At 44.3% G+C, this 16,394-nt stretch overlaps 1 protein-coding gene and 1 pseudogene across 2 annotated transcripts in view; one reads left to right on the plus strand and one right to left on the minus strand.

The window, feature by feature from the left end:
- Positions 1–7,332: 7,332 nt before the first annotated feature.
- On the minus strand, positions 7,333–8,123 carry LOC125512675 (uncharacterized; annotated as a pseudogene).
- Positions 8,124–9,723: 1,600 nt separating this feature from the next.
- Positions 9,724–16,394, plus strand: part of LOC125514898 (LRR receptor-like serine/threonine-protein kinase ER2) — a 32,527-nt gene continuing 25,856 nt past the window's right edge. For both annotated transcript variants that reach the window (XM_087528737.1, XM_048680271.2), the window contains exons 1-26: positions 9,724–9,925; positions 10,665–10,806; positions 10,899–10,970; positions 11,065–11,136; positions 11,246–11,317; positions 11,400–11,471; positions 11,539–11,610; positions 11,859–11,930; positions 12,018–12,089; positions 12,173–12,241; positions 12,336–12,407; positions 12,517–12,588; positions 12,735–12,806; positions 12,904–12,975; positions 13,063–13,134; positions 13,214–13,285; positions 13,392–13,463; positions 13,543–13,614; positions 13,694–13,765; positions 13,844–13,915; positions 14,031–14,099; positions 14,175–14,246; positions 14,329–14,402; positions 14,500–14,628; positions 14,840–15,205; positions 15,452–15,825. In XM_087528737.1, the coding sequence (XP_087384863.1) occupies positions 9,823–9,925; positions 10,665–10,806; positions 10,899–10,970; positions 11,065–11,136; positions 11,246–11,317; positions 11,400–11,471; positions 11,539–11,610; positions 11,859–11,930; positions 12,018–12,089; positions 12,173–12,241; positions 12,336–12,407; positions 12,517–12,588; positions 12,735–12,806; positions 12,904–12,975; positions 13,063–13,134; positions 13,214–13,285; positions 13,392–13,463; positions 13,543–13,614; positions 13,694–13,765; positions 13,844–13,915; positions 14,031–14,099; positions 14,175–14,246; positions 14,329–14,402; positions 14,500–14,628; positions 14,840–15,205; positions 15,452–15,825 (2,622 nt within the window). In that variant the 5' untranslated portion in view covers positions 9,724–9,822. The remainder of the gene's footprint in view (positions 9,926–10,664; positions 10,807–10,898; positions 10,971–11,064; positions 11,137–11,245; positions 11,318–11,399; positions 11,472–11,538; positions 11,611–11,858; positions 11,931–12,017; positions 12,090–12,172; positions 12,242–12,335; positions 12,408–12,516; positions 12,589–12,734; positions 12,807–12,903; positions 12,976–13,062; positions 13,135–13,213; positions 13,286–13,391; positions 13,464–13,542; positions 13,615–13,693; positions 13,766–13,843; positions 13,916–14,030; positions 14,100–14,174; positions 14,247–14,328; positions 14,403–14,499; positions 14,629–14,839; positions 15,206–15,451; positions 15,826–16,394) is intronic.

Genomic DNA, 16,394 nt, shown 5'->3' on the forward strand with positions numbered 1-16,394 from the left:
TTATGTTTTCTTATATCTGAGATAAAGTATGTTGTCATGGATCATCCAACATGTTGAGCTTGCCTTTCCCCCTCATGCTAGCCAAATTCTCAGCACCAAGTAGAGATACTACTTGTCCTTCCAAATACCCTTAAACCAGTTTTGCCATGAGAGTCCACCGTATCTACCTATGGATTGAGTAAGATCCTTCAAGTAAGTTGTCATCGATGCAAAGCAATAAAAATTGCTCTAAATATGTATGATTAGTGTGGGAGAAATAAGATTTATACGATCTTGTGATGTGGAAGTAATAAAAGCGACGGACTGCATAATAAAGGTTCATATCACAAGGGGCAATATAAAGTGACATTCTTTCGCATTAAGATTTTGTACATCCAACCATAAAAGCGCATGGCAACCTCTGCTTCCCTCTGCGAAGGGCCTATCTTTTATTATTATCTTCTACCTTATGCAAGAGTCATGGTGATCTTCACCTTTCCTTTTTACATTTTATCCTTTGGCAAGCACAGTGTGTTGGAAAGATCCTAATAGATATATCTAATTGGATGTAGGGGAGTATGAGTTATTATTGTTGACATTACCCTCGAGGTAAAAGGTTGTGGGGCGAAACTATAAGCCCCTATCTTTCTCTGTGTCCGATTAAAACTCCGTAACCACAAGTATTGCGCGAGTGTTAGAAATTATGAAGGACTAGATGATAGTTGAGTATGTGGACTTGTTTTTTTAGCTCTGACATAGACTCTTTCTGATGTTATGATAAATTGCAATTGCTTCAATGACTAAGGTTATAGTTTGTTGGTTCTCAATAAGGTTTCTGATTCATACTTTTACATTATGAATTGATCATCACTTGAACATAAGTAATCATATGACAATATGTATATATGTTGCTGTTATGAGAATAATCATGATGCCCTCATATCCATAATTTATTTTTGTCGACGCCTCTACCTCTAAACATGGGGACATATTTATTGTTATCGGCTTTCGCTTGAGGACAAGCGAGGTCTAAGCTTGGGGGAGTTGATACGTCCATTTTGCATCATGGTTTTATATCGATATTCATTACATTATGGGCATTATGTCACAATACTTATGGTTATTCTCTCTTATTTTACAAGGTTTACATAAGGAGGGAGAATGCCAGCAGCTGGAATTCTGGGCTGGAAAAGGAGCAAATATTAGAGACCTATTCTGCACAACTCCAAAAGTCCTAAAACTCCACGGAATACCTTATAATAAATAATGAAAAATCATCGCCAAAGATGAAGACCACACCCTTTCCATGAGGGTGGGGGGCGCCCCCCCCTAGGGCGCGCCCCCTACCTCGTGGGCCCCCTGGTGGCTCTCCGATGACCATCTTCTCCTATATGAAGTCTTTCGTCGAGAAAAAAATGGGAAGCAACCTTTCGGGACGAAACTCCGCCGCCACAAGGCGGAACCTTGGCGGATCCAATCTAGAGCTCCGGCAGAGCTGTTCTGCCGGGGAAACTTCTCTCCCAGAGGGGGAAATCATCGCCATCGTCATCACCAACGCTCCTCTCATCGGGAGAGGGCAATCTCCATCAACATCTTCATCAGCACCATCTCATCTCAAAACCCTAGTTCATCTCTTGTATCCAATTCTTGTCTCCAAGTCCGGGATTGGTGCTAGTAGGTTGCCAGTAGTGTTGATTACTCCTTGTAGTTGATGCTAGTTGGTTTAATTGGTGGAAGATCATATGTTCAGACCCTTTATGCATATTATTACCCCTCTGATTATGAACATGAATATGCTTTATGAGTAGTTACGTTTGTTCCTGAGGACAAGGGAGAAGTCTTGCTATTAGTAGTCATGTGAATTTGGTATTCGTTCGATATTTTGATGAGATGTATGTTGTCTAGCCTCTAGTGGTGTTATGTGAACGTCGACTACATAACACTTCACCATTATTTGGGCCTAGAGGAAGGCATTGGGAAGTAATAAGTAGATGATGGGTTGCTAGAGTGACAGAAGCTTAAACCCTAGTTTATGCGTTGCTTCGTAAGGGGCTGATTTGGATCCATATGTTTCATGCTATGGTTAGGTTTACCTTAATACTTTTGTTGTAGTTGCGGATGCTTGCAATAGAGGTTAATCATAAGTGGGATGCTTGTTGAAGTAAGAACATCACCCAAGCACCAGTCCACCCACATATCAAATTATCAAAGTACCGAACGCGAATCATATGAACGTGATGAAAACTAGCTTGACGATATTCCCATGTGTCCTCGGGAGCGCTTTTCCTTATATAAGAGTTTGTACAGGCTTGTCCTTTGCTACAAAAAGGTTTGGGCCACCTTGCTGCACTTTATTTACTTTTGTTACTTGTTGCTCGTTGCAAATTATCTTATCACAAAACTATCTGTTACCACTTATTTCAGTGCTTGCAGAGAATACCTTGCTGAAAACCGCTTATCATTTCCTTCTGCTCCTCGTTGGGTTCGACACTCTTACTTATCGAAAGGACTACGATAGATCCCCTATACTTGTGGGTCATCACCAACGCAATCAAGAAAAGGTGGTCCTACTTGAGGAAGTCAAGATCGTCTACATCTAGATCAAGTGGACTTTGTGCAAGGCAAATGTTTGGCCTTGATAGGTTCTCTATTCTACCGGTCTCATGGTGGTAGTTTGGATACCGGGTTATAGAATTGTTTGCCATACTATCAAGGGGGGCTCTCAAGTGAGTAGCTTGATCATATCGTTCGTAGTGAGCTCAAACCATTGCATGCTTGCATCATCTTTCTTGGTTCTTGTTTGGTTCTATTTGTTAGTCTTAGAGCTTATGGTCATCTAGATGACAAGCTCGAGTTCATCGAAAACGGAGTTGACATGCTTCTTTTATTGCGTTTTCGGTGTTGGAGGTTTTACCGGTCTTATCGAGGAAGGGTTCTCACCATTTTCTAATGGGCCTTTTCTAATTTGCTTATTATTGTTATTTCTATCAAGATTGTGTTAGCCCTTGTCACTAGCTTTCCAACAAACTTGGTTTCGTTGAATTCGGAGTCCGTTTGCAGAAGTTGTGTCAGTTTTGGTGTCTTCTTAAAAGCTGCAGCGGTACTACCGCTTGTGGGAGCGGTACTACCGCGGCTACTTCTGTGGCTACTTCCGCTCCGGACCAAAAACTCATCACAAGTCCAGCGATGGTAGGCACGGATGTAATTTTTTAGTACCGCTCGCAAGCAGTAGTACCGCTACCCTTTGAGGTAGTACCGCTACCCCTAGCAGTAGTACCGTGAGGATGAGCGGTAGTACCACTCTGTGCGGGTTGTGAGCATAACGGTTGGGTTTTTCCCCACCTATAAAAGGGGGTCTTCTTCCCCAATGAACTTTATCCTTTGAGCTCGTGTTCTTCCCCCATTGTTGACCTTCTTTGAGCTTGCTAACTCTCAATCCCTTCATGGATTCTTGCTAGTTTTTGAGGGAAAAGAGAGAGGAGATCTAGATCCACATTTCCACCAATCATTTCTCCTCTATGTGAGGGGAACCCCTTGGATCTAGATCTTGGAGTTCTTGGTGTTCTCCTTCTTGTTCTTCCTCTCATTTTCCTCCCTAGAATTAGTTGCTTCGGTGGGATTTGAGATAGAAGGACTTGGGCACTCCGTGTGCCCTTGCCATTGCATTTGGTGCATTGTTTGAGTTCTCCACGGTGATACGTGGAAGTTACAAGTTGAGAACCTTATTACTCTTGGGTGCTTGGTGCCCTTGAGCTTGTTCCTCTTGGGTGCTTGGGTGCCCTAGACGGTTGGTGGTGTTCGAAGCTCAATCATTGTGGTGTAAACCTCCGGGCAAGCGTTGGGGTCTCCAATTAGGTTGTGGAGATCGCCCCGAGCAATTTGAAGGGTACCGGTGACTGCCCCCAAGGGTTGCCAAAGTGTACCGGTTCGGTGAACTCCCCCAAGGGTTGCCATTTGTACGGGTTCGGTGACCGCCCTCAAGGGTCCCTTAGTGGAATCATGGCATCTTGCATTGTGCGAGGGCGTGAGGAGATTACGGTGGCCCTAGTGGATTCTTGGAGAGCATTGTGTCTCCACACCGCTCCAAACGGAGATTAGCATCTGCAAGGGTGTGAACTTCGGGATACATCATCGTCTCCGCATGCCTCGGTTATCTCTTACCTGACCCCTTTACTTATGCACTTTACTTTGTGATAGACATATTGTTTCTTGTCATATATCTTGCTATCACATAGTTGTTTATCTTGCTTAGTATAAGTTGTTGGTGCACATAGGTGAGCCTAGTTGTTGTAGGTTTTGTGCTTGACAAATTAACCGCTAGGTTTATTCCGCATTTGTTCAAGCCTAAACCGTAATTATTTTAAATCGCCTATTCACCCCCCTCTAGGCGACATCCACGATCTTTCATGTGGGGTTTAATATTAAATTGGGTGATTAGTTTTGAATTGTAATGTGCACCTTTCTCAAAATGTCACAACCTCCTTGCCAAAGTATAAGAAGCAATTTAATTGTTCATGTTCATGTTGTGATTGTAAGTGTCTCATAAAATAAATAGTCCATGGTTACCTAAACATAACAGTGAGAAAATGCTTTTGATATGAATATAATGATATTGGTTTTGGGTAACATAAAGTGCATATTATTAGATGGGTTCAAAGCATTAATTCTGACACTCAAACTACACCTTATATTTTGGAACATATGTGGTACTAACTACACATGGCCCACCTTTGTATGCCTTTTCTTTCTGTGTAATACCTGCTAAGGTGTAAATGCAATGTTTTGTACATGACAAGCAACATCTAATTGGTATTCTACATTTAAATATCTCTTTTTAACCTTTTCAATATATTAATAATATTAATAGCGTCATTAAGGGAACCTCCTATGGTTTCTATTACTGGAAATCAAAGGTAAACTTAAAAGAAAGGATCATTAAAATACACTAGTTGAGCAAAATATCTCTCTGCAGTGGGTAGAAATTTATATATGTTTACCAGGATAGTCTTGGAGGACATCATTAGTCTCTCTAGAAGACATAAGTAAATAATTGTGGCTAGATATATACGCGAAAAACTTCGTAACCAAAACTATATGAAAACGAAGGGTCGTATCCATTTTTCAAATACAAGGCTCAGATTGTTATTGAACTAGGTGAAAAAACTCTTGCTAATGTGATTTTCTCTTTAACAAGAATATGATTAATGGAATTGAATAAGTTGGAAGAGTGGGAGATGTTAGCTTATTTTCAACAAGATGTCTTGAAATGTTAAGTCGCCTCCAATAATATAAGCCATATACATAGCATTGCCAAATAAGGATAGCTCAAAGAGGAAACTTTCGGTGTGCTCCTCATGTACAACACCATAAACCATCAAAAGGTCCCACATAGCTTTCACATTTTTATCCCAAAGGTTCGCCGATTATTTTTCATGTTAAAGGCACACACTTCTAAGATTTATTCTGTCACACCACAAAGGATAGCCCCAGACTTGTGAACAAAAGGGGTCCATTTCAAAAATAAATTGAACTCATTTTCTAAAGAAGCTTTGAGAGAACTCTTCTTTCATAGTTTCTTGCAACCTGAGGAAATCCAACGAATGGTGCTTTAATGAGGTCATGGATGTTGCCATGTTGGCGGCCATTTTCCTCTCACTTGACGAAGCGTAATTCTATATACTTCACTAGACTTTCTATTTTTGCCAATCCTACTAAGCAGATGGGTAGGGGATGCCATTGTTCATTTCCTACTTCCTCCATATGAGATTATTAGAATGAAGGACGGTAAAAGCGTGTCCATTATTCCAAGGGCGTTGAATAATAGTGTTCCATTTTCCCTCGATAGCCATCCCCTTCGGTTTTGCATCAAGGCAACTTTATTCTTAGACGTTATAGATGGATCTGACACGGCGAAAATCACACGAGGGAGGGGGTTTGCTTATTACCGATGATCTATCCACCCCGAATTATGTGAAGAAGAGAGAGTACATGCGCGCAATAACCACCAACACTTGAGACTGTAACATGCGCACTAATTTACCCGAGTTAATTGATGGTTGGCATGTTCGATAATCTTGCGTTGTTAGAGTTATTTCCTGTTTTGGTGCCAGAATTTCGACCCGGCGGACTATTAATCCTGGACGGAGAAAGTGGGTCTCCTTGACTTGGAGTTACAGGTTTAGAAGCGAAACCACTTTCTTAACAACATTAAAAGGTTCATCATCTACTTCCTCATGACATTGACGGTTTGAGTGGGTTCGCTTTTCACTAGCATTATTAGCAATAAGCAACACATTAGCAGCTAATAATTGCTTGGAGAGCAAAAAAATGGTGGTGACGTTTCTTCAATCGGGCGGATTTTCTTTCCGTGCCACGATACCAACTTAGAACACGTCGCGGGAGGGACTAGCTTTATAACTCATTTGTAAACATCAGATTTATCACGAGGTAAAAGCATCCCGGGTACCCCAATTTGCATGGAATGTGATGATTTAGTTCCAAACTTGTAAAATGCAACTCCATCATATCCCAATTTGCACCGGATGTAACGATTTGGTCCCCGGCCTATCATAGCATGACAAATGGCAGCCAGGTGGCTGGAACAGTGATCACCTGCACTTTTGCAAAAAAACACCCTGCCATTTTATCTAATCAACCCACGGTACATGGCACCTGAATTAATTCTGTCTCAATTCCTCCTTTGCACTACACGAATTCAGTTAACTATTCACATTACACCGCAGTACATGGCATCAGGTGAACGACATGGTTTCAACAGAAGCTTGCTACTAATTTATTTCAGAGTTTTTCTTTGTCCACGCCCTTATTATGTATTCTGTGTTCATCGCTCCATTCACTCATCTGAAAAGTGCACCGATGTTTTTCCTCCATCAAGAAAAAATAAACACCGCACGCAATACTACAATGGGGACAAGAGCCAAACTGACAGACATAGCCCGGCGACCGATTTCTGGCGAAGAAACACAATTAATCAAAGAAGCTAAACAGTTGTCCATCATCTTCTTGCGCAAGCTGAAGAGCTGGGGTGAGCCGCTCCGCCATGAAACTTTATAGAAACTTCGTCGGAATCGGGGATTTCTCCTGTGCTGCAAGTTGGTGGCCTGATCCGGCCGGAGGCACGGGTGCCACCAGCGTGACGGGAGCAAGCGACGGAGAGACGCGACTGATCTCTTGAAGAGCTTATCCGAAACCCGAAACAGGGGCGAGACGCAACCACACTCCAGAAACAGAAACAGAAACAAGAGCAGAGAGTTGTTGCGGCAAACAAATCATCCAAGGATGTATAAGCCTCCGGTCACGGGACACATCAGATGCATGTATGTGTGTCTCCAATTTGTCACTCATGTATTGATGTATATCCAGAACCAAAATCAAGGGCTATACACAGCGCGCAGAGAGGACAAGAGCTCACTCTATGTGCAGCAGCGAGGAGGAAGAGTCTCACTCTATGTACAGCCACTCTATCAACAGCTAATTGAGCAGGCCGTAATCGAATTGGGTCTTAAAACTCCAATCTACCGGCTTGATCCCCACCGATCTTCTATACAACGAACGGATTATTCGGGGAATTTCTTTCCTATGTACAGTTTGTGCAGTATGTACTAGTAGTATCTTCGCTATGGCATGTCGACGCTGTTGTTTTTTCATTGCAGGCAGCCGCCGGCCATGGACGTGGACATGGCGAAGAGCCGGCTGGCCCCGGCACGGAACCCGTCAACACGCTTTCTGTGCTGCAGCTGCTGCACCGAGAGAGACGGAGCCAGCGCCCTGCGTGCCCAGTGTCCGCTCCCCATGCGCTGCGCTAGCACGTTTACCATGCGCCTAGAGCAGCCGCCGCCGACGGGCGGCTGGGAGGCGGGCTTGGTGTTGCCGGCCGGGGCCTCTGCTCCTTGTGCAGGCTGCAACGGAACGAGCCCGGGTGGTTCCTCGGGGAGCACATGCAGGACCGACGGATCTTGGCGGCACCGCCCGAAGAGGAGGAGGGGGGAGACGAGACGCTGACGGATTTGACCGGCGAGCCGCCGGCGGAGAGCTTGACACGGGAGAGGAAGGCGGAGTGGTAGCTAGGAATGGGGCTCAAAAGGACACGGCCGCTGGGTCGGGGTTGCAGCCGCCGTCGCCATGATGAGAGATTGGCGAGGTGGAGCAGTTGGGAATCAGAGGAGAGGGGTGGCTTTGGTGGAAGCGGATCCTCTAACATCCTCAAGAGATGTCACGAAGCTACAGTAAAATGTATGTGTAAAGCTAAGAAGGGATGTCAGGATACTGTAGTAATTACTATGCGGATTTACTGTAGCATATACAAAAAAAATCAAAAAATAATTTTATTGCATCATAATTTATGTAATTTTTGTAAAGATATATAGTAGATTTGTAATTTGTAAATTAATTATAATCATTTTAGACTTAACCATATGGATGTGAAGAAGGGATGTCATGGTTACTGTAGCTTAGGTGACATCCCTTGAGGATGTTAGAGGATCCGGTTCCGGCTTTGGTATCCCAGTTGAGCTCCGGTGATTCGCTGCCGGTTTGAGTAACCAGAGATGCGAGTTGAGACAGAATTAATTCAAGTGACATGTACTGTGGGTTGATTAGATAAAATGGTAGGGTGTTTTTTGTGAAAGTGCGGGCAATGATCGGGCCAGCCACCTAGCTGTCACTTGTCGCGCTGTGATAGGCTGGGGACCAAATCATCGCATCAAGTGCAAGTTGAGATATGATAGAGTCGCATTTTGCAAGTTTGAGACTAAATCATCACATTCCATGCAAGTTAGAGTATTTGGGGTGCTTTTATCTCATTTATCACCACTGCTGCTAAAGCGTACCACGAACAGCCAGGCAAACAGCGCAGCACCCGGCCGGCACCTCCCGTCCCCGTGTGCATGTCCGCGAGCAGGAGAGGATAAATCTCACTTTGCGTGACCGTGAACAATTCCCTGAATATTCCCACCGGAGGCCGCAGTCCGCAGCAGCAACGTTTCACGGGTCCGGCCGCGCCGGCGCCCCATGGCTGAACCTGAACCGAACTGCTGCGCGCGAGACGCGCCGGAGCCCCGGCGGAGAGGCGGCCCGGATCCCGCCGGGCGGGCGGGCGGGGGCTCCATCCGTTTCACTCTCCACACCCTCGGCGTCTGATTAAAACGGCAAGCTGACTTTGGGAGCTCGGATCGGAAGCACCGGGGCGTGGGCGCGTGGCCCGCCATGCGCCAGCGCCAGCGCACGGCTTTCTACCTTATCATCAGCGCGTCCCTTTAAAATTCACCCTTGGTTACTGCTGCTACCAGCAGCATCGTCCCGAGGTAGAAGCAGAACGCAGCCCGTCGTCGTGCAGGACAAGCATCGTCTGCGCCTGGTCCCCGACTCCACCCGACCATCATTATCCGCCCGCACACACACTTGCTCGTAATGTAATGCCGATTTTTTTTTTACAAGGAGTCTCTAGTGTAGCCAGATGAAAACCATGTTTGACGCCACTTCAATTCAATGCCAGCTTATCCGGCGACCGTTTGCGCCGGATGAGTTTCGGCAAGTTGAAAAACGGAAGTGAAACTGACTGACTGGCTCGCCGGGTACACGCGACGCAAGTGGTGCTGCTGCGGCTCTGCGGCCGCGAAAGCAGCAGTGGCAGCGAGCCACATGGGCGCGAGCCCCACCGTAACAAACCACAGGAGGTCCCCCCTCTGCGGCCCCATCGCCTCCGCACGAGATCCTCCCCTCCCCCCCTCCTTCAGCAGCAGCTCAAGCGGCCAGCACGGCAAAACCCCAAACCCCGTTGGATTAAACGGGAGGCACCCGCGCCGGCATTTGCAGCCCGCGCCAATGCCGCCTCCCGCTCGCCGCCGCTCCCCCTCCGTCCCCGTGACCGCGGCCCTCCTCGCCGCCGCGCTCCTCGTCTTCGCCGCCGGCGCGGGCGCCGACGACGGTTCGTGCTCGTGCTCGTGCTCCCTCCCTGCCCGCCTCGCCTCCTCCGGGCCTCCCCGTGCCCATGGCTTCGTGTTGGCGGCCTCCTCCGGGCCTCCCCGTGCCCATGGCTTCGTGTTGGCGGCAGGTTCTGCTTGCTCGGGGAACGGGGATTCGTCGGGGGTTCTGGCTTACTCTCTCGCGCTGGTGGTATTTTATTAGTGCGCGCTTTTCTAGTGGGGCGTCGTCTGGTCTTTGTTTATGGCTCGCTGATTTGGTGTTCCCTCCGCTGTTGAGGGTGACCTAATGCTAGATTAATCCCGTCTCCTGTTCTTAGTAGTACCAGCATCTCCCATTGTTTAGCATTTCCTCTGCACTTCTTCTTCCGTTCACTGCCACATCTGCCGCATCTTTTCCCTGTCGTCGGCGCCTCGGCGGTGTATAAGCTCCGCCTATGGCTATGCACAGGCACAAATGCGGCATATTTCATTTAGTACTATTTGTTTCCCCTTCTCAAGTTGCTGTGCTATTCGTGCAAGCCAACCTCTTGCATATGGCGAGTTGGAAACTTGGTGTTTTGGGGGCCGTTTTTGGTTTGGTTATCTGAACTTTTGGTCAGCAAGCAAGTTTGTGTTGTGCATTTGGAAGCAACAGTCAAGCGCCTCTGCCGGCTGACTCCATTCCTCGTGGCGTCAGATTCTTCAGTTCTTCTTCTTCTGCTGCTGCTTCTGCTAATCGAGTGTTCTTATGCGTGTTTCCAGGGCGGACGCTGATGGAGATCAAGAAATCCTTCCACGACGCCGACAACGCGCTGGACGATTGGTCCGGCGACGGGGCGTCCCCGGGCTACTGCTCCTGGCGCGGCGTGCTCTGCGACAACGTCACCTTCCAAGTTGCAGCTCTGTAAGCACCTCTCTGTTGCGTGCGAAATCTTATTGCTCCATTGCTAGCTGCAGTGAGCGTTTACTGACGCCTGTTCATGTGTGCAACGGCAGCAACCTCTCAGGGTTCAACCTCGGCGGCGAGATCTCCCCGGCCATTGGGGATTTGAAGAGCGTCGTGTCAATGTATGATGTTACATTCTTTCCTGAAATTTAAATGCTTTTGTCTGTGTGATGAGTCCGTGTCACACTTTTTTCCTGATTGTTTGGTCATATGCAGTGATTTTCAGTCCAGTGGACTTTCCGGGCAGATCCCTGATGAGATTGGTGATTGCTCCTCGCTTAAAATGTTGTAAGTGGGCTTCAGTAGTACTGTGTTTCTTTCTCTTATTTTTTTACAGGTGTCGTATTCCTTCGGATCTGTACAAGTAATGCCTGTTTCAATTTTCTTTTTGATCAAGGAACCTGTCCTCCAACAATCTGGAAGGAGACATACCCTTTTCCATATCTAAGCTGAAGCACCTTGAAAACTTGTAAGGGTTGTTCTTCTTGCCGGAACTTGGTAAAAGCATGCGTTTCACTCATCATAATCCCTGCTGTTACTTGTATTTGTAGGATATTGAAGAATAATCAGTTGGTGGGGGTGATCCCGTCGACACTCTCTCAGCTTCCAAATTTGAAGATATTGTAAGTTAGTGCTGCTTAACTGATCTGTGATTTTATTGGGTTAGTTCTAATGTGATATGTGCCCTAGGGACTTAGCTCAGAACAAGCTAAGCGGTGAAATTCCAAGGTTAATATACTGGAGTGAGGTTCTTCAATACTTGTAAGTATTCATTCACTCTGTTTCCCAGTAATGAAGAAAAACATTATTTTGGTTTAGTACTTAAACTGTCTAGAATATTCAAGGGCCTAGCAAATGCTAATAAAACTTAATTTATGCAAGATTTAGGGTTTGGACAAAATGCTTGTGCTAAATACGATGATTGCTCAGACATAGTGTGCAGGGCTAGCAGACCAATATTTGTTTTTACATGCTTTGTTGTATGCATCTAAGTTTGTCATATATTCAAGGGGACTGCGAAGCAATAAATTAGAAGGAAGCCTCTCTCCAGATATGTGCCAATTGACTGGCTTGTGGTACTTGTGAGTGTATTGCTTTCCTCCGTTTATCACCACTGTAGCTGCTTGTGCCATTTATTCTGCTAACAATGCCGCTTTTGTTTGGTTCAGTGACGTGAAGAACAATAGCTTGATGGGCACAATACCAGATACCATTGGGAACTGTACGAGCTTTCAGGTCTTGTATGTACATTCGTTCTACTCCCTTTGAATAATGTTGTTCATTTTCTAGCTTTTAGAACACTCCTGATCTTCTTCTGTTTTAGGGATTTGTCTTACAATCATCTCACCGGAGAAATCCCATTCAACATTGGTTTCCTGCAAGTGGCTACATTGTATGTGGTAGTCATTTCACCAATAGAACTAGATGCTTAAGTTTTCTTACTAATACAAGTGATGACTTGAAATATTATTTGCTATTTGTGCTAGGTCTTTGCAAAGGAACAACTTCTCTGGCCCTATTCCAACAGTGATTGGCCTTATGCAGGCGCTTGCAGTGCTGTATGATAACATTCTTTTCTTGGTTTATGGTGACTGAGGAATTATATCAGCCCTTAAATGCAAAATTATGATTTTTTTGAAATGTTCTTTTATTTTGAAATTGATCCAGGGATCTGAGTCTTAACCAATTGTCTGGCCCAATACCATCTATACTTGGCAACTTGACATACACTGAAAAATTGTAAGCTTGCTACTTTTTTTATCTGTTTAATTAATAGTTGATCAAAGCTTTTACTTTCCACTAACTGATATTCTAGCCCTCTGCGAAATCTCTATGTTTTTTTTATCACAAGAAGTTACTGATACCACAATATCTTGTACTACTAGATACCTGCAAGGCAATAAGCTATCTGGGCCAATACCACCAGAGCTTGGTAATTTGTCGGCGCTTAATTATTTGTAAGCATGTAGCCTTTGTATTATTGCTTTTATTCTTCATAGTTAATTGATTAGTGTTCTATCCATTTGATATGCTACGATCGTTATCTCATTTCAGGGACCTCAATGACAATAAACTGACTGGGCTCATTCCACCTGAGCTTGGAAAACTCACAGCCTTGTATGACTTGTAAGTAAAATTCTGTTCATTTGTATTATATGTTTCTTATCAACAGTGCTAATTTGGTCGGTGGTCCATATCATTTGCTTCTTGCAGGAATCTTGCAAATAATGAACTTGAGGGAATGATACCTGATAATATAAGTTCATGCACAAGTCTTGTTAGCTTGTAAGTTTCACTTTTTCCCCCTGAAATTATTTAGCTATCTCTGATAGCTGGATACTTAACTTGTTTGCTATTGAAACAGCAATGCTTATGGCAATAAATTGAATGGGACCATCCCACGTTCATTGCACAAGCTTCAGAGCATGACTTATTTGTAAGTGGTTCCTAATTTTCCTAGTTTCTATTTTGTTTATTGGAGGTTGTTCTTTTTCTGGACTGCCATAATTACACTTCTAATAGTTATTCCTAATGACTTTTAGGAATTTGTCATCTAATTATCTTAATGGAGCAATTCCCACTGAGCTAGCAAGAATGATAAACTTAGACATACTGTAAGTTCTATCATTTAATTGCTATATCTCCTTCAGAAAGTTTTTAATGCCATCATGTGTTACATGAATATACTTTTAGGGATTTATCATGTAACAAGATCGCTGGTTCGATTCCTTCAGCAGTCGGCAGCTTAGAGCATCTTTTGAAACTGTAAATCCTATAACCTCTATTTTTTGCTTCTTGTTAAAATGCCTGTATCTTTTTCTGACAACATTACTTATTCATGTAGTAACTTGAGCAAGAATAATCTGGTGGGACACATTCCTGCTGAGTTTGCAAACTTGAGGAGCATCACGGAGATGTAAGCACCTTAACATCTCTATGTGCTTAAATCTGTATCCTTTAAGAGTAATATGGACACCTTTTGCTTTTGTTTCAGTGATTTGTCCTATAACCACATTAATGGTTTCATTCCTCGAGAGCTTGGAATGCTGCAAAATCTGATACTGTTGTAAGTACATGCAAGCTATGGGTTTTGCCATGCACCCATTAACATTGATAAACTAATATTGATTTCCCTGCCCAATTATTTGAGATTGATTTGTGTGATTGTTTTGTTGTTACAGAAAACTAGAAAGTAACAATATGACTGGGGATGTTTCTTCACTTACTAACTGCTTCAGTCTCAATGTCTTGTAAGTTAAGACCTGAAAAGCTATTCGAACTGTTTGCACATGTGTGGATTTCACTCATAGTGAGCTTTGCTGCAGAAATATATCATACAACAACCTGGCTGGCGTTGTACCTACAGACAACAACTTTTCACGGTTTTCACCTGACAGGTAGTATCATCTGGTATTAACCATACCTTCAAAAAGATTTGTTCTGGCTAAACCGTCATTTATAATCTGAACTTTCCTTTAGCTTCCTGGGTAATCCTGGACTATGTGGCTCCTGGCGTGGTTCTTCATGCCCTTCCTCCAGTCATGCAAAGAGATGTAAGTACAATGTTGTCTTTATTAAGTTGCTCTGGAACATAACCTCATCAGACCACTAACAAACATTCCAATACTCTTTCGTGCATTTTCACCGCAGTCTCTGTCTCAAGGGCTGTCATTCTTGGTATTGCTATTGGCGGGCTTGCAATCCTGTTGTTGATCCTAGCAGCTGCTTGTTGGCCACACAGTCCAGCCGTTTCCACAGATTTCTCTGTAAGCAAACAAGGTAATACATTTGCTTAAATCCCTGTATGTTGCTTTAACACATCAATTTCGATAGCTACTTGACAAGTGAAGTCTCGTCATGCTGGATCTTGCGAATGGTTGATGCCTGTCTCAAACAGTTGCCAGTCTGTTCAACTTGACAGATGCACTGTTTGTTTGTTTGATGGCTAATATGGTTTCAATGAGATAATGATGATAATTTTTTGTTACAGAGATTCATGCTGTGTTATCGAGCAATGTTCCTCCCAAGCTTGTGATCCTCCACATGAATATGGCCCTCCATGTATATGACGATATAATGAGGATGACAGAAAATTTGAGCGAGAAATACATAATTGGGTACGGGGCATCTAGTACAGTTTATAAATGTGTTCTGAAGAACTGCAAGCCAGTGGCAATCAAGAAGCTATATGCTCACTACCCGCAGAGTGTAAAGGAATTTGAGACTGAGCTCGAGACAATTGGAAGTATCAAACACCGGAATCTTGTCAGCCTTCAGGCTTACTCGCTATCACCTGCTGGGAATCTTCTCTTCTACGAGTATATGGAAAGTGGCAGCCTCTGGGACGTTTTACATGGTAAGTGGACATACCAGGCAAAATGCATGTGGGGCACAGTTTCACTTCATCGTGCTCAGTATTTAGAACCTTTTCCTTTCTACCCTCCATACGGTTATCTGTCAGCAAACATGTGCTGGCCACTTTCTTATTAAGATGGACTGATTACTATTTCTATTCTCTTGATTGGAATGTCTGCAAGGCATACATATAGTTTGAGAATTTTCCACAACCATATGCTAATCTGCAAGTCTTTGTTTATCTCAGCACCTTCGTCCAAGAAGACAAAACTGGACTGGGAGGCTAGACTCCAGATTGCTCTTGGCACTGCCCAAGGGCTGGCTTATCTTCACCATGACTGCAGCCCGCGAATAATTCACAGGGATGTAAAATCGAAGAATATCCTCCTGGACAAGGACTATGTGGCGCATCTTGCTGACTTTGGCATTGCCAAGAGCGTGTGCATCTCCAAGACCCACACATCAACCTATGTGATGGGCACAATTGGCTACATTGACCCTGAGTATGCGCGGACATCCCGCCTGAACGAGAAATCTGATGTGTACAGCTACGGCGTCGTCTTGCTCGAGCTGCTGACTGGGAAGAAGCCAGTTGACAATGAGTGCAACCTCCATCACCTGGTAACTAATTTTCCACTTGCTTGTTCGTTGCCTTCACTCCCTTCTGATTCTGAGGCTCAATAAGTTCACAGTCATGGGCATTAGGTTCGTGTTCCTTGAAGGGGACAGGCAACATGAAAGCTATCATGTGATGGGGGGTTAGATCTATCTGCACTGTGGTGGGTGCGATTCATTGTATGGCTGGTGAAAGCTCTATTATCACTGGCAGCTTGTGCAGTGTCCTGCAAAGCCTGCCATGTTTGTCCCCTGCCTTCAATCATATGGCTGAAAATTCAGCAGGAAGCACACCACTGTCAAAAACTGTAGCTATCTAGTACTTCCTCTGTAAACTAATATAAGAGCGTTTAGATCGCTAAATTAGTAATCTAAATGCTCTTATATTAGTTTACGGAGGGAGTAGTAACTACTAGTACCTTCTGCTTTGATTACTAATATGCTGGTAATTTGGCTTGAGCATTTTACTTTCCCCTACTCTGTCAAAATTAGCTTGTTTGGAGTAAGATGCCCATGTTGTGTAGGGAACAATGCAGCTGTGCATAGTTAGTTTTAACTGTTGAACTTCCCTGTCC

The sequence above is a fragment of the Triticum urartu genome, chromosome 6A (assembly GCF_056163025.1).
Source record: "Triticum urartu cultivar PI428250 chromosome 6A, HENAU_Tu73, whole genome shotgun sequence".
In the NCBI taxonomy this organism is placed as follows: Eukaryota; Viridiplantae; Streptophyta; class Magnoliopsida; order Poales; family Poaceae; genus Triticum; species Triticum urartu.